Below are 24,118 nucleotides of genomic sequence, written 5' to 3'. Positions count from 1 at the left end.
GGTGGGGGCAGGGAGCGCAGTTCAGCTCCAGGGACTTGGTGCCTCAGTTTCCCCATCTGCTAAACGAAGATGCTAATGGTACATTGCACAGCGCTGCAGTAGGGGTGCTGAGATTCTGCTGGGGAGACCCTGCGAGGCCATGGCATCCGCACAGGGAGCGCTCAGTCCACCCAGCTGCTGTCGGCACCGCCATCGTCATCAGCTGGGGTCAGGCAGGATGGCGGAAGGCCCCAGGCCTTTACTTGGGGAGGGCAGGTCACTCCCCTGCTCAGAAAACCCCCCATGGCTCCCAGGAGGCCACGACATCAAGTCCTCAGCCCGGAGCCAGGCTGGGGCGCCCTAGCCTCCACCACAGATGACTGTCTGGCCTCCTCTGTCCCCCGACCTGGTCCAGCCACAATGGGTCCCCCCGGTGCCAGGGAGGGGACGTGAGGCTCCAACATCACCGGTTCTAACATCACGGTAGGCCCTGACACGACACAGGACGAGAAATAGAGCTGGACAAGAGGGAAAGGGGGTGGGCGCCGTCTCGAGGATGGGAAGGCCCCTCCGAGGAGGTGGCATCAGAGCAGACTCTTGACAAGAAGGAACTGGCTTCGGGAAGGTCGGGGGAGGGGTCTGGGCAGAGGGCGCAGCAGGCAGCGGCTGGCACAGCCCGGGAGTCCAGGGCGAGAGGGCGCCGGGAGGCAGGACCTGGTGGGCACAGCAGGAACCTGGGCTTGATCGGGCGCAGGGGGAAGCTTTGAGCGGGGAGGGGCGTGGTGTGAGCTGGCCTCTGGGGCCCTTTGCTGTTCCCTCGTCCTGGAATGCCTTTCCCCTCTCTGCAGCCCCCGGCCCTGCCACTCCCTGCCCCGTGCGCCCGCCCAGCCCGAGCCTGGCACACGGGGATGCTCGAGTGAGTGTGTGGCTGGTCGGCTCCTGGGGGACACCTGCTTCCTGGGAGCCCAGCCCAGCCTGGCCTGGAGGTCGGCCACGGGGGCCCCCTCGTCTGCCCGCTGTGCCAGGCCACGGCTAACGGGGAGCTGGAGCAGAGGCTGTCCCCGTGGCCGCGGGAAGCCATCACGGCTCAGGCAGTGAACTGGGTGGACGCTGGGCCTGACCTCCGAGGCCTCACTGCTCCTCCCGGGCCTGGCCGCCTCTGAACGGAGGAGGAGAGCGAGCAGGAGGGGGAGAGGGAGAGAGGGAGGTGGAGAGAGCGGGCGGGCCAGAGAGACAGCGCCAAAGACAGGGAGAGAAAACCAGGGAGAGAGACAGACACAGGAGCGCGGAGAGCGGGCGATGCAGAAAGGGACAGAGACAGGGAGAGACAGAAAGTGAGAGACCAGGAGAGAGACGAGAGAGGAAATAGGGTGCCCCCACCGCCCCAGGTCACGGCTCCGTGTGTGAAGAGAGGACGTGGTGGGCTGCGGGTGGCAGGTTCCCTGCGGTGGCGAGGATGGGGAGGGGGGCGGGATGCGCACATGCAGGTGCCTGGGCTGGGGGCGGGGGGCCTGGACACAGCCGGTGCACACACAGGTCTGTACTGAGCACCTGCTCTGCCAGGACGTGGACAGACAGGCGCCTGTGCACGCCCTCAGTGGGTAGTCTGATGGCGAGCAGTTGGTACTTAAATCATTACGCAAACAGGGAGTCTGGTTACTAAGGGCGACAGAAGGCCGGCCCACAAGTGGGCAGGGTCTGCCATGTCCCAGCACCCAGGACAGTGGCAGGCCCTTAATTAATAGAGCAGTGGTGGGTGTGTGGGGTGATGGAAGAGGCTGCCCTGACACGGAGATACCTAGGCAGGAAGTTGGGGTGAGAGGGTTGGGAGCCCTCAGGCACAGGAGCAGCATGTGCAAAGGCCCTGTGCCAGAAGAGGCAGTGATGGAGGCTGAGCCACCCTGGCTTCTCTCAGGTGTGAGATGCCTGGGACACTGAGGGACATGGGACACACACACGAACTTGCAGTGTGGGCATAGGGAGCAGGGGCTGCACAGAGCCCAAGGGGCAGGAGGGCAGAGTGGCTGCACCCCCAGGCAGGAACTGGCTCCCGCAGGTTTGGGTGGAGCCGCTGACCTGTGGAGGGCCCAGGCAGGGAGTGTCTTGGCAGTGGGTGTGTGTGTCGGGGGGATGGGGCTCCATCCAGGGACCTGTCAAACCCCATCCCTCCCCGCCTCTGGCTGGCGCTTCGGGGTGCTGGCCGGGCGGGAGCAGAGATGGCGGCCACGCCAGTGGAGGGAGGTGGCCCTGAATTAATCTGTCAGTAAAGCGGGGCCGTGGCAGGCGCAGTCATGATTTAGATGAATAATTGAAACGCTCTGATACATTTATTATCCCTTTAGTGCAAAAGTGGCAGTGAAAGACGAGGGGTAATTGAAACAGAGTGTGCAAATCTCCCCAGAAAGCTGGCTCCTTATCGCCGAGTAAACATTTCAGTCCTAATAAACAGGAGAGACGGGCGGGCGGCAGGGCCCGGTCGATTCCCGTCCTGATTTAGGGCCCGCCTCCCTTCTTCCCATACAATAGGGGAGCGTTTTTTTGTTGTTGGTTTTTTAAAAATTTTTATCGAGCCAGTGAAAGGCTCTCCAGGAGGAAGGTGGAGAGCAGGAGTGGGCCTGGCTGGGAGGCAGGGTGGCTGCCCCAGGCCCGCCAGTCTCCCCACCACAGACGCCGAGCCCTCTACCTGGTAGGCCTCTCGATCCCTCTGTACCTGTCGAACTCCTATTCAGCCCTCAGGGCCCAAGTCAAATGCCCCCTCTGCTGGGAAGCCTTCTTTCAAAATAGGTCTCTCTGAGGGTCAAGGCCTATGTCCCAGTGTTTGACACAGGTGGCCCCCTCCTAACACACACACTCAGAAAGAGCCCTGGGAAGGAATGGGGGGCAGAGGGTTTCCCTGAGACTCACTGCGTTGCTACCACCACCTGGCTTGGCCTCAGAGCGTAGTGGGGGCCTGGCCCTAGAATGAGGCAGGCCCAGGAGCCCTGGACCCTTTGGGTTAAGTCCTTCGGGTCCTGGCAGCCCCTAGGGCTCGTCCTGAGGTTGGGGGTCCCCAGCAGACTCCCCTTCCTGCTCCCCAGAGGCCGTGGTCCTCTCCCCCGTGAACCGCCACGCAGTCACAGTAAAAACTGTGCAGACCCCCTTTCGAGGGCCCTCCAGATGCCGATGTTTGTTGCCCACCGTCCGTCCCCTCACCGGACTGGCAGGGGTCCCGGCGCAGAGCTGTTAGACCTGAGGCCCCAGCTCCGAGGGCAGAGCCCAGCACACAGAGGGTGCGACTAACCGCCCCAGCGGGCTGTGCCAGGGGCTCGGAATCCCCGAGAAGCCCGCTCCTGGGAGCAGTCCTGGCGGGAGACAGGCCATAGGGACAGCGGCAAACACAAGCACGTGGAAAGGGGATGGGGCTTTGGAGAAAGCCCCCAGGCAGGGGAGGGGTGGGCCTGGGGGTTGGGGCCAGCTGAGGCAGCCTCATTTTATTTATTATTATTATTTTATTGAGGTCATGTGGCTTTATGGTGTTATGTAAATTTCGGGTGTATTTCGGCTTCTGTACAGACTACGTCCTGTCGGTCGGGCTGGTGCCGCTTCACAGAGTGGCCAGGGCAGCCCAATGGGACCAAGCTTGTTAGACGCATGGACGGGTGGTGGGGGGAGAGACAGGGGGTGATGGGAGGGTGGGGGGAGAGGCCTGAACCCCTGAAGGGCTGGACTCAGGAGAAGAGGGGGGAACCTCAGGAGACGTCTGGGCAGGCAGGTGGGGACCCAGGCCCCCCAGTCGCGGCCACTCCTGTCTGTGCCCCCACCCTGGCAGGTTGGGGGGTTCAAGCTGGATGGACGGGGTCGGGGGGGGGCAGTGGAACCCATAGGGAGCGGCTGTGAGGGCAGAGGACGTCCTGGGGCCTGGGGCCGCCTCCATTCCAGGCCCCCACCAGCCCCAGCCTCGCCCCTACCACGGTCCCCTCCCCGCCACATCCACCTTGTTCCAATCACATTAGCGGAGTGACAACCCCAGCGAGCACTTGCGGCGGCTCCATAAATCTCGGCCGGCACTAAAAGGCTGGACTGCCGGCCCACTTCCTCCTGGGGCCCGGCCCCCCATCCATCTCCGCGTCAGCCGGCGCGCTGGGGGCCTGCTGCAGCCTCCTCTCGCCCTCACAGCTGTGGGAGGGGAGCTACAGGGACCCCACGGCCCCTCCCCCTCAGTCTGGCCAGGGCAGGTGCCCTTTGACCTCCCGGAGTGAAGCCGCCAGGCCATCGCCGCCCTGCCTAAAACGTCTGTGGCTCGCACTGCCTTCACCAGCAAGTCCATCACTTAACATGTAGGCCATCCTTCCCTACCTGAAGTTCATTCAGTCATTCAACAACCATTTATTGATCACCTACTACAGGTGCTGGAGATACAGGCGTGCCCTCCAGAGCCTTCATTCCCCAGCAGGGTGGGGAGGTGGAGGGGGTGGGTGGGAGACAGACAACAGACAATGAACGTAATAAAGAAGGAAGTTATATGGAGCCTTAGGAGAGACTTGCTCTGAGAAAAAGAAGAATGAGGGCACTGTGACAGGCCTGGAGGGCAGGGTGGGCCAGGGGCAGGCGGCTACAATTTCAGTTAAGAGTCAGGCTGGGCCTCACCAAGAAGGTGGCATTCAAGGAAAGACTTGTAAGACGTGAAGGGAGTGGCCACATGGATGTCTGAGGAAGAGCATTCTGAGCAGAGGGAACAGCCAGTGCAAAGGCCCTGGGGCAGGAGTGGGCGGGCCTGTTCCAGGAACTGCAGGGAGGCTGGTGTGGCTGGTGCAGAGTGGGGAGGGCAGGGTGGTGTGGTGGCGAGTCTGACAGGTGGCTGTGGCGCTGTGGACCACAGTAGGGACCTCGGCCTTGGCTCTGAGTGAGGGGAGAGCTCTTCCGAGTTTTGAGCAGAAGAAGGGGGATGACCTGACCTAGGATTTGGAAGGCCCACCCCTCTGTGGGATCCTTTGTCTTCTGGAACTGAATGGCTCTAACTCCAGCTCCTCCCGTGGTCTCTGAGGGTCCCGCATCATCTCCCGCCTCACCTCCTCCTGGCTGGGCTCCAACCACTCCGATCTTCTACGTCTCCCAGAACGCCCTCACTCTCCCTCACTTCAGGCCTTCGCCTGTGCTGTTCCCTCTGTCCAGCACACTCTTCCCACCGCTTTTCATCGGCTCTCTCCTACCCGCCTCTTGAGTCCCAGTGGAGGCACCACCTCCTTCCAGAAGGCTCCCTGCTGCCCAAGCCCGGACAGGTGCTCCTTGCTGAGCTCCCACCATGCCTATGAGCCCCCCATGTTGCACAGACCGCCCTGTGTCATGGTAGGTGCTCCCCTCTGGGCTGTGAGCTCAGGGATGGCCAGGACCAGGCCCCTCTGGTGCCCAGCAGATCTGTCTCAGCTCCCAGTTCAGGGCCCTGCACACAGCAGGCGCTCAATCATTGGGTGATTGGACGAAGGAGAGGGCTGGCCGTGGGCACAGGGTGGCGGGAGTCGAATCACCCAGGGCCCCCGAGGGAGGGTCCTCGGTGGGCCTGTCTGAGGGACCCCAGCCCCCAGCGCAGCCCCTCATGCTGGGAGGCCTCCAGGGTGGCTGTGACCTCCACGGGGACAGCTGGCGGAGAAGCGGGGGAGGGAACCACCGCGAGGCACGCGCAGACCCCGTCCCACATCCTGGCCGGTCACAGACAGCTCTTGGCGCTGCTCTTATTTATTCCTGACCTTCGCTGCCCCTTTTATTTTTCCCCCTTTTAAAACCTGGCCTGGGCCCCGCCACCGCCGCCGCCGTAAACACGGCCCCCGGGATTTATCCGACGGCGCATTAACCCCTGGACCCCGGCTCACCAATCATCCTGCTGCCTGTGTAGACAGCGGGCAGCCCAGTCAGCAGGGGACGGAGGAGCTGGGGCGAGGGGCTGGGGGGCCTTGCCAGGACAGGCACTGGGGGCTTAGGGACCACCCCCCCGGGCACCCGCTGACCTTGGCCTGGCTGCAGAGCCCACCCCGACCTCTGACCTCTGGCCCGCCTGGCGCTCAGCCTGGTGGGGTTGTTAACAATGGCGAACACAGCAGTATTCTCAGGGTCTTGACAGTTAGCAGACCCCCCCCGCCCAGCCCGACTTCAGGAGACCCTCTCCTGGCAGCAGAGCCGCCCTGAGAGGTTTTAGGGTGGGGCAGGGACAATAACTTTGTCCTCACAGGTGGGGAAACTGAGGCCAAAGGGACACAGGGCTTGCTGAGGGCATGAGGGCGTTGGGGCAGGGCTGGGCTGTTCCCACCACACCTGCGCCCCCCTGTCCCAGGCCCGGTCCCCTTTAAACCTCAGGTGTCCCCCCACCTCCCAGTTACAGAGGAGGCCTCTGCTCAGAAGGTGGGGACCCGCCCGGTCACCCAGCAGAGCGGGAGCCACACGGCTACCCCGGTGTCCGGCCCTTCTGCAGTGATGGTGGGCCGGGCAGGGCCGGGAGGGTGGGAGGCAGACACAAGGGAGAGATGGAGAAATGGGGGGCGGGGCTGTGGGATGACGGGGAGGCTGCGAGGAAGGCAGGGAGCTGGGGACGGTGGGTGAGGGGGCCAGGAGAGGAGAAGCAGATGTGGAAGGAGAGGTGCCACCGACCCCCACCCCCACGCCCCACCCCCCTCCCCACCCCGCGGCCCCCAGAACACAGGAAGAGTCTACTCACCGCCGCCGCCTCCAAGCAGGGAGCTGTTGGCTGCAAGAGAGAGAGAGACAGAGGTGGGTCAGTGGGGGTGGCTGCGGGGGGGACAGAGGGGGAGGTGGGGGCTGCCCGCTGGGCCAGAGCAGGTCCCTGGGTCCCTGGGTCTTCAGACCCTGGGCACAGGGTTTTCTTGGAGCAGAGCAGACAGGACGAGGTAGATGGGGGCTGGGACCTCCCCTCCCACCGAGGCTCCTGATGGGCCTGGGGTTTGGAGGGTGGCTGGGTGGGGGGCAGGGGAGCCACCGGGGTCCCATCCGCTTAGCCTGGAAGCAGCTGCATGTGGCGTCTAGACAGGCAGATGACCCTCAGCCACACGCATCCCGTCATTCATTCTTTCTTTCTTTCTCCCCATGGTGTCTCCGAGGCCCCTCTGGGCCAGGCCTGGTACAGAGATGTGGGGCGAACAGAGCAGCCCCGGTCCCTGCCGTCGGGGCTCACAGGCTGCACAGGGACACAGACTTGAAGCCACCAGGAAACAAACGGAGTCATCGCAGCCGTGGTGAGCGCGGCCCAGGGACAGTGTGCGTGGGGAGAACATAAGGCCGTGAACCTGGGCTGGGGGCGCCTCATGGACGACAGCGACCACGTGCGATGGATGTCAGGGCCCCATCCCGGGACAGCGCAGGGAGGGCCCAGAGCACCGGGACAGGAACCAAAGCAGGGGTCAACCAGAGTCACTTTGCTCTGTGCCTCAGTTTCCCCATATGTAAAATGAGGAGAATAGGGCACCTTGCAGGGTTGGTATGAAGGTCAAGGGAGAGAGAGGGATCCTCAACTCTGGCCCCCTGCCCCTTCCCTGGACGGGAGCTGGACCGTGGCTGCTGTAGCTGCCCTGTCCATCTCGCTCTGCCCAGCCGGCTCCCCCTCCCGCCTCCCCATGAGGCTGACACAAGGGCAGAGTGAAGCCGGCAGCCTCTGGGCCGGGGTGTCGGGGCCATGCAGGTCCATGCGCCCGCCCCGGCCTGAGCTCCAGCTTCTGGCCGCCCAGCTGAATCCTTGTCCACCGCTGGTGGGTCAGGGCGAGCGCTGGGTGCTGCCAGGTGGGGACACCAGCTGTGCCTCAGCCCCTTGGGCCCAGGGCGCCTGGCTCTGGCACCCACCCTACTTCCCAGGTCCTGACGCAGCCCCTCTGGAGGAGGGGGACACGGAGCAGAGCCCGGGCCAGGAGCGGAAGCTGTGGATGCTGCTAAGTGGTGTCGGGCAGCTCCGAGTGGCTGGTCTCCCAGAGCTGACAGCTCTTCGCTCGGGGAATAATTAATTCCACAGCCCGAAAACCCAGGGCTGCAAGTTGCCACGTTACTTGCGAGATTAATACAAGCAGCTAATTAAGATGGAGAGGCGAGGAGCGGCTGGGCGCTCCCAGAGCAGGGGTGGGGGGCCGTGGGGACGATGGGGGAAGGCAGGCCGGGCAGGAGGGGAGGCAGCCAAGCCAGAACCGACAGCAGTGGACGGACCAGGGCCAGACCCCCAGGCAGACGCGGCGGGTTGCTAGGGGGCTGGGCCCCCAGAGGCTCTGGATGTGGCCTCTGCCCCAGGAACGCACATTTCCGAGGACAGAGCGAGGACCATTTGCCAGGCACAGGCTGAGTGTTTTGCACAAACGATCCCATTTACTGTCACAACAAAGCCACAGGGGGGGTGCAATTGTTCCCATTTCACAGATGAGGAAACCGAAGTTCAGAGTGGCACAGTGGCAAGTAGCAGGATGGGAAATGAGTCTGTCTGACTCCAAGGCCAAGCCACAAAGCAGGCCGGCCTCAAGGCAGACTGCCCGAGGGACTGTCACAGGGAGGCTGTCCCCCCACCCCAGCCAGGGTGGGGCCTGCCTCCTCCACGCCCGGGCAGAGCACACAGTAGGCCCTTCAGATGGGGTCTTGACCTGCCCCCATCCCAGCAGGTCTGGTTGCAGAGAGGAGGGCCGGACATCTGGACAGCGTGGGAGGCCCGGGCGTCTCAGGTGGGCCCCGGGCCAGCACCCGGCCCCCTCGGCCCTCGGGCAGTCCTGGCAGCTGTCGGGAGCTGCCCTCCGCAGCCCTTCCCTGCCGCCCCCCCTCACCTCTCTCTCTTAATTAACACCGGCCGCAAACGAGCTGGCTCCCGCTCACAGAGGGCTTGGTGCCAAATGGGTTGGCAGTGAGCCTCGAAGGGGTGCGAGGGGAGGGGGCCCGACCCGCCGTTCTGCAGGCCCCTGTTGGAAGGAGATGCCAGCCCCCCACTAGCCTGGCACCCCTAAACCCCACCGTGTGTGGACCTGCCCAGGCAGGGGGACTGGGGTAAACTTGTCCGATGTCCGCCGGGGCCGGGAACATCCAGGGGCTGAGGAAGGGAGGGGGCCTGGGGCAGAGGAAGGATTTCTCCAGGCCAAGCTGGGGGAAGGGTGGGCCAGGTGGCGCTACCTGTCACAGGTGGGGAAGGGCAGGTGGGGCTGCTCAGAGGACCTGGTCACTGGCCTGTCCCCAGGCTCAATGGGCATCCTAGGAGGTTGGTCCAGCAGCGTCCCCTTCCCTCAGCCCACCATGCCTGGCAGTCCCACGGGTGGGGCCCAGGGGGTGGCCCAGTGGTCTGGACCCCATTCCTCAGCTCCTCTTTCCTCTGGGCCTCTGTCTGGCCTTCTCCCCAGGGGCCTGGCCACCTGGCCACATGGTGCCCCATCAGGCTGCCCAAGGCCCTCCAGCTGGGCCAGGCTGCTCGAGGGAATGGCCTAGAGGCTTGAGGAGGACACGGAAAAAGGGGAGCAGCACAGATACCAACAGGCCCTCCCTTCAGTGTGCCACTAGCCTCCCACGGAGGCAGGGTGGCCCCAGGCCTCCCGGCTCCCCAGGTCAGCGCTGGCCCTTCCCACCTCACCGAACCCGGTTGTGGGCCTTCAACTTCCGGCTCCTCCCCTTGCTGCCCCCCATGCTTCCCTCAGTTTGCTTTGAGGCCCTAAATCACAACTGGTCATTAGCCCATTTTTGAGATGAGAAACCTGAGGCTCACAGAGTGCCTGGGGAGTGGGGGAAGGAGCTTGGAGCAGGATGCTGGTCGTCAGCATCCATTTTCCTCACCCAGGCCCGCTCCCTCTGTCTGAGGCACGGCGATGGGTGGGCGGCCACGTGATGTGGGACGAGCACTGGACTTCGAGTCCAAGTGGGGGCTAGTGACCGGCCCCACCCAAGAGATGCAAACTGGCCTGGCAAAGCAGGGGTCTTTGAGCTCCTGCTGGGCGTGGGGAGGGCAGGGGGCTTGTCCTGGCTTTGGTGGCGTGGTTCCTGGGCCAGAGCACCCACCCTGGGGGCTGTGGGGCGCCTGGTCTGAAGCCCGCCATCCGAGTCTGCTTGCCGGCCCCCACACAGGGCCCCCATGTGCCCGCGCCACGCTCCGCTGGGCCTATGACCTTGGGGTGGAATGCAGACCACACCCCTGAAGCCAGTCACTGCCACATCCTCTGTCCCCTGACAGTGGCCCATGGGGCCAGGGGCTGGGGGCCCTGGGGCCTCGCCCTCCACCTCCACACATCCTGCCGGCCCTGCCCCGCCCCCACGTTGCAGCTCATGCAGTGCCCCCACCTTCACCCCTGCCCACCCCACCCCTTCTCAGGCCCAGGAACCTCCTGTGGGACCCAGCCCCCCGACCCCAGCGCTTGTCCCCACAGGCAGGGTGGACCCGCTCCCCAGTTTGTGCCCAGCTCCTGGCCCAGGTCAGGGGCTGGCATGTGGGCACCGCCCGGTGCAAGGGAGAGGCCAGACCCTGAGTGCTTGGCCGCTGTCACTACAGGTCGGAGGAGGCCCCGGGGAAGGCGGAGCTGGCAGGCCTTTTCTTCACCCTCCACGCGAAACATTTTAATTGGGTGCCAACCGTCTGCCAGGTGCCACCAAACGTACAGAGATGAGCAAGACACAGCCCCTGGGCCTCGGGAGCTCCCAGCCTGGAGGAGTGGGAGGGAGCAGGTGAAGGCCATGGTGGGGGAGGGACAAGAGCCAGTGCAGCCTGCAGACTGGGAGGGCTTCACAGAGGAGGTGGCACGTGTCTGAGGCTGGAGGGAGGGCCGCACAGCTTCAGAGAGACAAGGAAAGAGTGCAGGGAGGGGCCCCTCAGGCAGGGGCACAGAAGCCCCTCAGTGAGGCTGAGGTTCCCGGGATGCAGTGAGGAGCCACTGGATGGGGGGCGGGGGGATGCTGGGCAAGGACAAAGTTGTCTGTGCCTGACTCTCCACGGGCGGGCGGGCGGCAGAATCAAAGGGGACCGAATGGGGTGGGAGCAGGGGGGCTGGACATGGGGCTTGGACCACAAATGGGGAGGAGGGGGTCGGTGGGGGGAGAGCAGAGGCTCCGGGGCACGCAGTCCCCTCTCCCTCTTCTGGTTGTGGCCTCCACCCCGCCCCTGCTGGGCAGACACAGACCTAACCCTAACGCTAACCCTAACTGCCCCCACCCAGGCCCAGGAGGGGCACAGTAGCATGTGCTTGGGGGCCATAATTCTTTTAGGGACCCACGAAAATGTAATTTCTTTTAAAATCAGAAGAAAAATGAACTTTTAGGTTGAAGAAAATGTTTTAATACACAATGTTAATATATCTGTCTTTATGCCAAGAAAATCATCAAATCTAACCTTTCCTATTTTATTACAGAGGAAGGGCCCGCGACGGCAGAGGGCCTGGGCCTGGGCCGGGTCAGCTCCGGACTCACGTGGGCCCATTTGATCCTCACCCCGTGCGGACGGCGTTCTGACGAACCCACTTCACAGGTGACAGGCTGAGGCCTGGAGACGACCTCCTCACAGAGCAGATTCGAGCATCTCCTGTTTATCCCCAGCTTCCCAACTGAATTGTCCCGAAGCCCCTCTTTGCTCGCAGGATCAAGAACCAGCCCCAGCAAACTCCAGGACAATGGGCCCCGCTGACATCACCCCATCACTTCCCCTCTCCCCTGTCTCTCCCTGGGCCATGCTCCAGGTCCTCAAACTTGCCCCATTTCCTCCAGCCCCAGGGCCTTTGCATGGGCTGTTACCTCTGCCTGGAAGAGACCACACCCCTGGTGAGCACACCCAGCTACCTACCCGGGGCTAGAGCTGGTCCCTGGTTATGCCCTTCTGTGGGGCCATGAATCACGGCTTCCAGAAACCTCACCTTCCAGTAAGTGCCCACCTTGCTGCCCCGCCCCAGCCCTGTGCGTCCCCAGCATCCAGCATGGAGCCCACCACAGCAGGTGCCCACTAACGATTACTGAACGGACCCACCGGGTCACTCAGCCGGGCTGCCCGGGGTTGGAAGCCCAGGCTGTCACCATGGGCCTTGAAGAAGAAAAGCCCACCCCCGGGGGGTGCCCTCTGAGGCAGGACCTGGGGTGGGGCTGTGCAGGCGACAGAGCGGGTCCAAGGGCAGCGGCAGGAGGCGGGGGAGGAGCTGACAGGGACTCAATCTTCCAGCCCAGCGGGGGAGCGAGGGGGGAGGTGAGGGGCGCCCGCGGGGGCCGGGCCGGCCGAGAGGAAACGCAGTGACCGAGGAAAGTGCTGAGCAGGGTACCGGGCCAGGGGGAGGGTGGGCGAGCGGGCACAGCGGTGACCTTGAGGCGGCACGGCTCCTCTGGGCTCCCGGAGGCCACCGCCTCCACGGGCCCCTGCACGCTGCTCCACACGCGGCGTCAGACGCCCTCAGAGCTGGGGGCTGCTCCCCCAAACCACCCAGCCCCCGGCGGGCCCGCTCCCCTCCACCCTCCCTCGCCAGGCCAGAGCTCAGCTGCCTGTCCTTTGGCAAATAGGCGTCCAGCCCCTAGGAGGTGCCAGGCTCTGAGACACAGATGGGCAAGGCCCTGCTGGCACGCAGTCGAGAATCAACAGAACAAGAATCAACTTGAACTAGAATTGCTGTGAGCACCAGAGGTTGTGAAGGAAATAAAAGGGAGGAGAGAGTGGCAGGCGGGCCACCGAGGGCTGATCTAGAAGGAGTGTGCAGGGACCTGCTGAAGAGAGGGAGCCATCTGTGAGGGGCACAGCCCCAGCAGGGAACAGCCTGTGCAAAGGCCCTGAGGTAGGAGCCGGCCTAGTGGGTTTGAGGCACAGCGAGGAGGCCGCTGTGGCTGAAGCAGAGTGAGTGGCAGAGAGAAACAGGAGAGAAGGTCGGGGGGCAGTGGGGGCAGCAGCCGCCCACCCCGGGCAGGATGGGGACCTGCTGGCTACTGCATTGTCCAGGTGCCCTTCCCAGACCTCCATCAGGGAGTGGGAACCCCTTAGGAACTCCCACGATACCAGTGTCCCCCATTGCAGCTGCCCCATTCCTGGCCTGCCTCCCCGCTGGCCGAGCCCCCACTGCTCCCAGCACCCCAGAGTCTGGTACCCGCGAGGTGATGGTTGACTGACCGACTGCTGGACCAATTGGCGGCCCCAGCCCCACTGGGCGGGGGTCGGGGAAGGAACAGGGTGGGGGGTTCTGGGGGTGGGTTTTTCCTGGGAATTCAAGGCCAGTCACCTCCCCCACTCCTGCAGGCCAGGTGGGTCTCTGTGTAACTTGAGGGCGAGTCGTTTAAAACACATTTTAGATTAGAAACACCCCACAGAAGGAATAAAATGTGAAATGTGCTGAATTTTTGAAGATAAAACAAGAGACTTCAAAGGCATCGCAAGCTGTGAGAGCAGTGGCCGTGTTTGACAAGCTCTGTCCCCTCCGGCCAAGGTCACCCTCCCCGGGGTGAGGCTGCCCGGTGGAAAGCGAGAGCCCTACTGGCCACTCCCCAGCTGCAGGGGTGGTGGGGCGGGGGGGGGGGGGGGGGCGGCTCATAGGGGAGGGGTCACCTTGATCACCGCCTGCAGGCTCCCGCACGGGACCCCAGGGATCACCTGCATGCGTGTGTAGATGGATCCATACACCCCTTCCCCCCTACTTACAGATGGGGAAACTGAGGCCCAGAGAAGCGAAATGGCTGGTTCAAGGCCACAGCCCTTAGCAGGGAGAGCTTTGCAGGGCCTGGTCCCGAAACCCCCCCTGTGCTCTTGGCGTTGCTCCACCTCCTGGGACCTCAGTCTCTTCATCTGTGGGGCGGGGCGGTCAGTTAACTGAGGCCCTTGCCGGGCATCGAGCACCAAGTTACAGCCTCGTGGAGCCTCACGGCGGCCGTGGCGCAGGAGCTGTGGTCCCTGGGCGCAGAGGGTCCCCGGCTCTCCTGGGTCAGCTGGGAGGAAGGCTGAGACAAGCCCCTGCCAGGCTGGATGAACACCCATGACCACAGCCGCTCCTGCTTCCTGAGGTTTGTCCACCAGCCTCCCAGGGAGACCCACAGGGACCTCACGGGATGTGCAGCTCCGTTTGACAGATGGGGAAACTGAGGCTTGCGGAGTTAGCGGGGTGGAGACAGGATCGGAATCCCATCGGTCTGACTCTGGAGCCTGGACCACTGAGCATCCTGCTCAGCCAGATTCGGCTTGTTTGCCTCCAGGACTGAGCCCCTCACTCCATCTTCTCTGAGCGGAGCCCCAGGATTCTCCCAGTCTGTCGGGAGTGGTACCCAGCTGGGCCCCCTCTAGGGTCTCCCCCTTGGCCTCCGCCTTCCCACGGGCCCTGTGCTCAGTGCCCCTTCCTCTGCCTGCCTCTGACAGGCTCCCTCACTCTGGCCCCACTCCTCCCAGCTCCCCACTGCCCACCCATCCACCCCACTCTGCCCCCCGCCCTGTCCGCGCCGTGTGGGGGGCCCTCAGGCCTCTCCCCACAGCAGCCACCCAGTCAGCCATTCAAGCTCCAAGCAAGCGACGTGGCTGTGGTCCCGCCGGCCCGGGCCTCTCCTTCGTGCCCTCCTGCTCTGCCCCTGGGGACCCAGCCTCCTGGCTGGCAGCTCCCAAGCTGGACCCCAAACCCTTGGGCCCCAATGCCCCTCAACACCCACTCTCCGAGCCGTCCCCCGCCACCTTCTGCGTATTGGCGTTTGTTATGCAAGCAATTCACGTTCCTTGCCCCAAATTGGATAAAATACGTAAACAAAAACCAAGAAACGTGAGTCACCCACTAGCGCATCACGCAGATTCCACGAGCCCCAGCTCACATTTTCCTGTAGGACCTTTCAGACTTCCAACAGAAACGAAAAATAGTTAAGAACTCAGTTATCGAGCAAATTCTCTGTGCCAGGCATCGGGCCAAGTGTTTCTAGTGGTCCTTTCGTTTCGCCCTTCCCTCCCCCCCCCCCCACCCCCGAGAGCCCAAGGAGAGGACACGATTTTACCCATTCCTCCAGGTGAGGAAATAGAGGGTCAGAGAGGTTGAGGGACTTGCCCAAGGTCACACAGCTGGGAAGTGGGGGAGCCGGGGTGTGCACCACACAGTCCGATTTCCAGGGGACTGCTGTGCGCTGCAGGGCTGTGGGACCCTGGTGGCGGCTGCCTGGGCCTCCCCTCCCCCTGGAGCCACAGGGCGGGAGCTCAGTGGCCCACCATTAGCATAACCACGAGCATCTCTGAAACCCAATTACCAGGAGATGACTTGGGCCCCAGCCAGCCGGGCGCAGTCTCCATCCACGCAGGATGAGGGGCTGGGGCCCAAGAGAGCCCTGGCGGGTGGGAGAGGGACAGAGGGGAAACTGTCCTTGGGGGAGGGGCCTGGAGAAGCCCCGGCGGGAGGCCATGGACCCTTCCTCCACTGCTCGGGGTCCGTGTGGGTCCCAAAGGCAGCCTTGACCCCTCTGCTCAGCCCCAGCTGGACAGGCCCAACTCCTTCCAAGGAAGGACCCCAGGTTCCTTTCTGCTCCAGCTTGCTGTGTGACCCCAGGCAGCCCCTTGCCCTCTCTGAGCTTCAGTTTTCTTTCTGAAAGGAGAAAACCAGGGGCTTTATTTGAGCAGGAAACAAACTACGGGTTTGGAGGAGGAAAGAACGCTGGGTCTGCACAGCCACGCAGGCCTGGGCTGCGTTTCTTTCTTCCCCACAAGGTCCAGCCACCAGCTCCTCCCACCGACACCCCCGCCCCTCCACCTCCACTCCATCCTCTCCAGCACCCAGGATCCTCGGCTGCTGATTCCATACGTGTAAAAGCAGGCATATACGCACACACACACACACACACATATCCATGGCCCCTTGACCCGCCACTCAGCGCAACATATACAACAGACAGAAGCATGGGGTCCTCTCCTCCCCCACAGAGGGACCCACCACCCTGAATTCGGCCTGTATCGTCTTGGGGATTTTACCATCGATGCCCCCAACGACCTAGTACCCAGCTCTGCGAGCCTGAGTCTGCCGTGGAGTGGATCCTGGGATCGGCTGCTACCGTTCACAGTCACCCGTGGGAGACGCAGCCAGCCGGGCCCGTTCTGCTCCTGTCGGTGTGTTTTCCCTGCTGTGTAATATTCCAGGCTGGGGGGGGGGGACTGTCCCCACTCACCCACCCATCTTCCCACTCACTGACCAGCAGTCAAGCGAGCCCGTTTTGTCGCTGGCAAACACAGCTGAGGTGGCATCTTGCACACCCCCCGGGCGTGCACGTGCCAGAATTTCTCTCCGGTTTGTGCCTAGGAGCAGGACCGTGGGCCATGGTATACGAGCATCTTTAACTTTACTAGTTGTTGCCAAATTGCTCTCCAAAGTGGTTGTTCAGATCATCGTTTTAAAATATAAATTAGATCCTGTCACTTCTCTGCTTAAAACTCTCAAATGGCTTCCTATTACACTTAGACGAAAATCCACATTCCAGGCCGTGAAGGCATGGCTGCTCCCACACTCTGCTTCCCCGATTTCTTGGCCTCTTTTCTTTTCCTTGAATAGGGCTGGCTTTTTCATGCCCCAGGGCCTTTGAACATAGGGCTCCCTCTGCCCGGCACACTCTTCTAGCTTTTTGCAAACTGGCTCCTTCTCCTCCTTCAGGTCTCAATGAAAATGTCACTTCCTCCGAGAGGCCCCCCTGCACCCCGACCACCCAGCTAAAGTGCCTCCTGCCCTGTTCCTCTGATAGCTCTGTTTATTTCCTTCGGAGCCCACACCCTGGTGCTATAATGATCTCGTCCTCAAATTTGTTTGCTGGTTTACTGCCAGCATGGCAGCTGTGGGAGAGGACCCAGTCCGCTTTGGTCACTTCTGTACCCCAGAGACCAGCATGGGCCCAGCACCGAAGAGCTATTCTTAGTGCTACTCATTCATTCATTCACTCAACAGAGGTTGCTTCACCCCGCCTGGCTGAAATGTCCAGAGGGGATCTGCAGAGCACAGTGTGGCCGAGATGAGGGCAGAGGGGCAGCCAGGCCCACGGGGAACTGAGCCTTCTGCCACGGCAGTGGGGAGCCATGGCAGGTGCTGGAGTGAGGGAGCGCAGGGTCGGGCTTGCACTTTAGGAAGGCCCTCCTCAGAGCTGAAGGGGTGGACCTGGAGCCAGGGGCTGGGGAGATGGTGGTGGCCAAGGATGGGTTGACAGAAGGCCAAGAGGAGAGGCGAGGCTGAACCCACAGGGACCAATTAGAGGACTGCGGGCGACAGGATGGATCAGGCACGGCATCCGCTTCTGAATGTGGCTCAGTGTGGTGAGCGGAGGGAGCACTTTGTGTGTGAGTAAAATGTGCAGGACGCCGGGAGGGAGCGCCCCGTGGCTTCAGAGCAGGTGGCAGAAATCAGAGGCTCCTCCGTGGACCCCTGCGAGGCAGGCTTGACCTAGTCCAGCCCCTCTGTGCCGGGCACAGAAGGGAAACTGAGGCCCTGAAGGGAAGGCACTGGAAGAAGCCCACGGTGTCGAGTCCCCATCTCGCTGCCTTTGGAACATGAGGCCCTGCATTGCGGCCGAACAGACAGACAGTCCCTTCTTCTCAGTAAGGACAGAAGAAGGGTGGCAACCACTTGCTGCCCAGGGAATTTAAGTCAGACACCACGAAGGACTTGCTCAGAAACTGCCCACTGGACACAGCCTTGTCAGGCCCGCCTCCTCCGGGCAGCCCACGACCAATGGCTCCTGAGCCCGTCTGGGACTCTGGGGACACAAGGCTGGGGAGGTGGCCGGTTCGAGGTCACTCAGCTAGGAGGGGGCAGTTTCTTCTGGCTCCGAAACTAGTGCTCCTTCATCAGAGGGGCCAGGTGGGGTGGGGGTGAGGAGTCCCGGGTGCTGGGGCTGTGCTGAGGGTCCTGGAGCCCAGGGCGCCCCTGTTCTGAGGCCTCGGGGTGGCCCTCTTACCCTCTCCCAGGCCGTGTCCTATGGGGACAAGATAGGACCCCAGCCTGGTCCCTGCTCTGGCTGCTTCAGGGTCCCCCTGGCCTGGGTGCCCCACCTTGCTGTCCTCATGTCCTCCCAGCTGGGGCTCCACTCTGAGGAGGGCGGGAGGAGGAGGTGGAGGAAGGAGGAGGGAAGAGAGAGGAGGAGGAGGAGGCAATGGGAGCAGCCATTGGTATGCGAGGCCACATCTCGGCCCCTCCAAGGCCCAGCCTTGCTGCTCAGCTCTTTAAGAATCCCTCCTCGGCAGCGAGAGCGTGCTGGTTGCTGGGCAACCCCACCCCCCCTCCACCGCCAGTGCCCTCCCCATCTTGCCATCTTCCCCCTCCCCCGGCTCTGGCTCCTCCCAGGCGGGGTCTCAGCAGTGCGCTTAGCTGCGAACCCACCAGGCGTGGCTGCACCTGTGGCTGGCAGGTGAGGGGCCTTGAGGGACCCCACTCACCCAGCGCTGCACCACAGCTCTGCGCCACCAGGACTCGAGGAGGGGGACCCCAGGCTCAGGACACCCCATCCGCGGACTCCCACTGCCCCCCCACACTATCTCCAGTGGCTTCAGCTGCCTGAGTCCCCAAGGAGGTGGCCTGCGTGGGCATCAGGCCTCAGGAGCCCTGGGGGTGGGGGAGACCGAGGGGGTAGACTCGGACTGGGTGGGTGGGAGAGGGAGGAGGCCAGGAGGACAGAGTTCTGAGCCCCTGAAAAGGAGGTCTGCAGGGCTCAGAAGAGGCACAGTGGCGGGGGTGGGGACATCACTGGAGGCTGGGACCCTAGCTGGGGTCTCTGAGTCTCTCATCTCAAAACCTGGACGTCTCCCGCCCGCCATCCTCGGCCCCGCCCTCCCCTCTCCCTCCTCGGACAGTCGTGGGGACCCTGCTCTCTGGCTCCCCAATATCTTGGGGCTGTGCCCTCTCTTTACACTTCTCACCTCACCTCTGCTTCCCTTCTCCACCACCCCCTGCCCGGAGCTGCTCACCATGCACCCCTCGGTGCGTTGGCATGTGTCGGTCCCTCCAGGGAGACTGTCCTTCTAGACACAGGTCACGTGTCCCCTCCTGAACTTGGGATGTGTGTAACAGGTGAATGATAGCCAGAGTCAAAAAATGCCTCAATCACCATGAAAAGTGTCACCTCTGCTGGGAATAAGGCCGGGGAGGGAGTCGGGGAGGGAGGGAACCAGTGAGAGGCAGCCTGGGTCTGGAGGAGATGGGGGGGTGAAGGGTGGTGACGTCATTTGTGGGGAGAAGAGAAGGCTCCCAAGGGATAGGAGGGCCCATCAGGGAGCAGTCTGGGCAGCAGCCGCGGTCCTGCCAGGGCCGTGGAAGGCAGCTGGCACGGAACCCTCGTCCCCAGGGGACCACCCTCCCGCCTGTGTCCAGGCCGGGTTCCAGCTCTCTGCTGTCTTTCTTCCACCCACCCAGGGGCTTGGAATGACAGCTGTCACTTGTGATCTCCCTACTTCACCTCCCCATCACCCCCCAGACCCCCTCTGGCACCCTACCCTGCCGCTCCCCAGTAGCTGGAAGTGTGTCTGGCCCCCCTGGAGCCCCTGGAACCATTATCTTGGGCAGGTCCCAGTTTGGGAGGTCACGGTTGGCCTTGGGCACTCTGTCCCTGCGGCCTTGCAAGGCTATTTCAGCCTCACGCTAATTAACGTCATTGTCATCATATCCATTCACTCATTGAGCACCGCCCAACGGCTCTCCCCACACGCCGGGACCTGTCGCAAGTGCTGGGGACGTGCAGGGACCATGGCAGACCCTCAAGGTGGTCCCAGTCTGCTGGGAGGGACGGACGCTAACAAAACACACAGCACGGAACATGGTCTCCGTGGATCCCAAGTCTCGCCACTATTTTCTGTACCACCGAGGAAGACGCCGCGCCACCAGCCGCGCCCCGATTTTCAGAGATGTGAACGCGTCATCCAGCAGATGCCCAATGCAGTGGCACAAGTCACACACCATCACAGACGGAGCTAAGTGCCACCGAGGGAAAGCCGAGGGAGCAGAGAGAGCGGGTGACCTCGTTAGGACAGGTGGGGTCAGGGGAGGCCTCTCGGAGGACAAGATGGTCAAGCCCCGGACTGAGAGGTAAGTAGGAGTTGACTCGTCCAGAAAGGAGGGACAGCGCAGGGAAGGGGGACGCCTGTTTCAGTGCTGGGGGAGCAGGGTGCCCAGAGGCAGACGCCGGAGCAGGCCGAGTGGGTGTGCTCCCGCACTGGCCAGCAGCTTTCTCCGGCCAGCTGCCTGGGGACCCTTCCTGGGTGCTCGGGAGACGCTGGCTTTGTCCCTGCCGTGTGTGCTCCCAAAGCACCCGCTCTGCGACTTCCTCCTGGGCTGGAGGCCTTGCTCCCTTGCTCCCCCTGAAATTCAGCGCTGGGACCCACCCCTGCCGTTCCTGTACCCTGATCCTGCGAAGCCCCAACCCTCTGTGCTGTGCAGGCGGGAAGCTTTATGCACAGCGGCGGGAGGGGGAGCGTGGTGGCACTGAGACTGGGATCACAGAAGCTGCTGGGACCTTCTGGGGGGCGCTGGTGTGCTCACTCAGATGTGTGCAGCCAGCCTGCACACAGGCCACACGCCCACGACTCATGGACACATCGCAGGGGGCAAGGGACATCGCCGGGGGGCCATGTCTGGGAACCAGACGGGCCAGGGGTTCAGTGAGAGTGACCTCTGGGAGCTCTCTCTCAGGTGCCCCCAGACACAGGGAACCCTGGGGATCTGGGAGGGCAGTGATATCCAAGACCGAGACCCCAGAGATGGGGCAGGAAGTCCACTAGGAGGCTCTCTGGCTCCAGGTGGGGGGCTGGAGCCCCACCCTCCCCCACCAGGAGACGATGCCCACACTGGGGCCTGTGGGGGAGGCTGTGCTGACTGTCAGGGGGCTGGCTGATCCCAGGGTCGCACTCTCTGAACATCTGCTCTGGGCCCCTTTGTTGGTGCTGGCCCCTGACCACTGCCCACGGGGGCTCCACTCCTGGACACCCAGCACAGAGCCTGGGCCTCAGGGGTCCCTGGGGATGCCCACGGAACATCCCGCCCCACCCTTGAGTCAGGCCACCCCTTCCATTGCCCCCAGCCCAGGACAGGCCCAAGCAGAGCCAAGGGGGGACAACCTTGGTTGACAACAATATAATATTGGTATGTGGTGGTGTCACAGCACTTCACAGTATACAAAGCACTTTCCTCTCAGGACCTCGTCAGACTGTCACACAAGCCCCAGGAGGTGTGTGACGGCCCCATTAAGATAAGAAAGTTGAGCAGCATCGACAGACGCTGGGCTGGTACCCGGGGTCACCAGTGGGGAAGTAGTCAGGTGGCCAAGAAAATCCAGATCTGGGGACTCCTGAGAGGGTAGGGATGGTGGGGGAGGCAGGGGTGCTGCGGGCAGGGCCAGGGTGACCTTGGCTGCCCAGTGGCTGGTCCTCGATATCTGGCTGCCAGACGCTGCCCGTGTTACTGCTGCCCTGGGAGCAGGGGAGCTGGGGCCGGGGAGCCCAGGGTTGAAGCCACAAATTGTGCCTGGGTCACTTCCGCTTCCTCGTGCTGAGAACGTTTCTGTGAGTGCCCCGTTCGAAGACTAGCTCAGTCCTCCTGGGCCAGGGCCCCTCTGTCTTCATCATGCGCCCTTATGGAGCCCCACAGCACACAGGAGTTCAGCAAGTGTTTGTTGAATGAACAAGCGATCTTTGTGAATCTCATAGCTGACAGTGCCCCTGCTGAACTTACTCTCCCTCTCTGGTACCCTACTCCTTTTAAGATACAGTCCGGACTCCCCAGGTTTGTTAAAGGCCCTGGATACCTGGTCTGGCTGACATCAGTCACCTCATCTCCCACCATGGCCAGAGACTCCTATCCCCCAGCTCCAGCCAAGAATTCCTGACCCCAAACCTCTGGCTCTTTCACACCGTGAACAAGCCGGGACCAGCTTCTGGTGTCTGCCCAGAACATTCCTCCCGACCCTCCGAGACCCAGCGCAGGGGCCACCTCCCCAGGAAGCTGGCGCAGACGACGTGGCCCCTGTGTCCTGGGGTCACATGGTCATGACGTCTGTCTCAGCAGGATGCCGCCGAGCCATAACCACATAGGTGCCCACCCCCTGCTGGATTTCCAGCTTTGTGCGGGAGGGGAGGGCGGCCCAGCCAGGCCCGATTCACTTTTGGTCTCCAGTGCCCCAGAGCGCCCGGCACACAGAGAACCGCCATAAACATTCCCTGAACTGCTTGCGGCCCCAGGCGCGGCTGAGCGAGCCACGGTCCATCAGCTCGATGGAATATCATGCAGCCATTAAAACCACCATCATGAAGATGGTATTTTGCTATCTAAGGCCGACATGGCGCATAGAGCTATATCCACACCATCCATCCCACTCCAGGCACCGAGAGCCTGCTCTGCGCCAGCCCTGTGTCTGGGATGCGAAGGGGTCCCTCCTCCCAGGGCTTCGGTCTAGAAGAGAAAGAAGATGCGCACAGAATTCCTGAGCAACACGCTCAGTGCGACAGAGGGTGACGGAGCCCCAGGGCCCCCACGTCCATCTGGGGGTCTGGGAGGCGGAACAGAAACCGTGGCTCTGTGAGAATTACGGCCGCTGGTGCATGGACAAGCCTGGAAGGGAGCGGAGGCACAGAGGCTGTTGATGCCACAGGGCGGTGGCATTGTGGGTGATTTTTCTCTTTATTGTTGGTATAATGCTGTTTGGGCGATAAATAAAAATTGGGAGGAAAAAATAGCTGTTTGGTGAATTGAGTAGAAAGCAGGGGTGGGGGGAGCAAGAAAGGGAGTGAAGGGAAGGGAAAAGGGAAGGGAGGGGTGAGGCGGGAGAGGCAGGAAGGCAAAGGCAGGGGCATGCACAGCCTCAGGCGAGGCCTCAGTCTGCTCATGGCTGGGGGCAAGAGAGATGGGAGAGAGCAGGAGGTGGGGGACAGAGGGTCCGGTATCCCTCACAGCAACCTTCCCCCAGGGAGAATCTGGGAGGGCCTCCCAGAGAAGGGGTGGCCTGGCCAGGCCTTGAAGGGCAGCAAAGAGCAGCATAACCTAGACCGCTGCACCGGCCTGGAGTTGGGACAGTGGGCGGGAGGTGTGGGGCTGGGCTGGGGGGAGGGGTCCCAGCCGGATTGTGGGGAGTCTGGGCATGGATCTGGGAGCAGTGGGGCCTGGGGAGGTTCTAGGCAGAGGTGGGAACTCACTGGGAGCAGCCTCCAGGGAAAAGAAGGCAGGACACGACGGATGAGCTTGGTGACAAGGTCTGACCAGGGTGAGGCTGGGCGACAGAGAGCTCCTAGGACCCTAGAGAACGCCAAGAGCACGGGGACTTTCCAGATTAAGAGGAGAGAGGTCTGGTCCCCCCACCCTAGACCCCACACAGCTGCTGCAGACATTCCCGGAGTCCGGAGTCGTAATGTGCGCCCGGCAGGCCCTCACTCCTTCCCATTCAAGGTCTCCGTCAACAGTCTAGTTAACCCTGGGAGGTAGGTAGTTAATGCTCCCATTTCACAGCAGAGGACACTGAGGCTCTGAGAGGTTAAGTAACTCGCTGCTCAAGGTCACAGGGGCTGGAGGGGGTGGGGCGTGGCGGCTGGGATCTGACCCGGCCCGTGGTGGAGCATCGCGCAGGTGAGGGGACCGCGTGGGGAAGGGGCGCCCGGCAGGAGGAAGGGTTACCTTGACAAGCAGAGTAGGCGCTGGGTATCTGTTTGTGAATGAATGCACGGGTGGACGCACGAATGAATGAATGGATGGTTGGAAGGATGGATGAATGAGTGGGTGCGGAGAGGAGCCGTGTAAGGGGAGGCGGCGCGTGAGCGAGAACCCCTTTCCTCCTCCCCCGCCCCCGCGCTGGAGGCTGTTGGGAGCCTCCCTCCTCGCCCCCGCGGGGGGGGCCGGCTCCCCAATCTGCCCCCACCCCCCAGCCATTTTAGCCGAGGGCAGAGGGAGAGGGACGCGGAGGCCGTTTCTCCCGGGCTGGGCCCGAGTCCCCGCGCGGCGGCGCAGCCTCCCGCGCCGGGTCCCGCCGGCCAGTGCGCAGCGCGGCGCCCCCGCCCCCGTCGCCTCCTCCCCGCCCGCCGCCTCCCCCTCTCCTCCCCTCCCTCCCGCTCCGCGCCTGCACGCACGGCCCCCGCCGCCGCCGCCGCCGCCGCGAGGGAGAGGCGGCCGCACAGCCTGGCTCCCCGCGCCCTGCTCGCCGCCGCCGCCGCTCGCGCAAGCACCGCCGCCGGCCCTCGCCCCGCCGAGCGCACCCACCCGGCCACACGCACCCCGGCTGCCGGGCGCACCCC

The 24,118-nt window shown here is 63.1% G+C and overlaps 1 protein-coding gene across 1 annotated transcript in view; it reads right to left on the bottom strand.

Moving 5' to 3' along the window:
• The window catches only part of MACROD1 (mono-ADP ribosylhydrolase 1), a 151,093-nt gene that overhangs the window by 7,480 nt on the left and 119,495 nt on the right, over positions 1-24,118 (bottom strand). Inside the window, exon 4 of the mRNA XM_046643268.1 lies at positions 6,665-6,694. Coding sequence (XP_046499224.1) covers positions 6,665-6,694 — 30 coding nt within the window. The remainder of the gene's footprint in view (positions 1-6,664; positions 6,695-24,118) is intronic.

The sequence above is a fragment of the Equus quagga genome, chromosome 17 (assembly GCF_021613505.1).
Source record: "Equus quagga isolate Etosha38 chromosome 17, UCLA_HA_Equagga_1.0, whole genome shotgun sequence".
Taxonomy (NCBI): Eukaryota; Metazoa; Chordata; class Mammalia; order Perissodactyla; family Equidae; genus Equus; species Equus quagga.
Note: the sequence above shows the minus strand (reverse complement) of the source record. Positions and strands in the feature narration are given on the sequence as shown.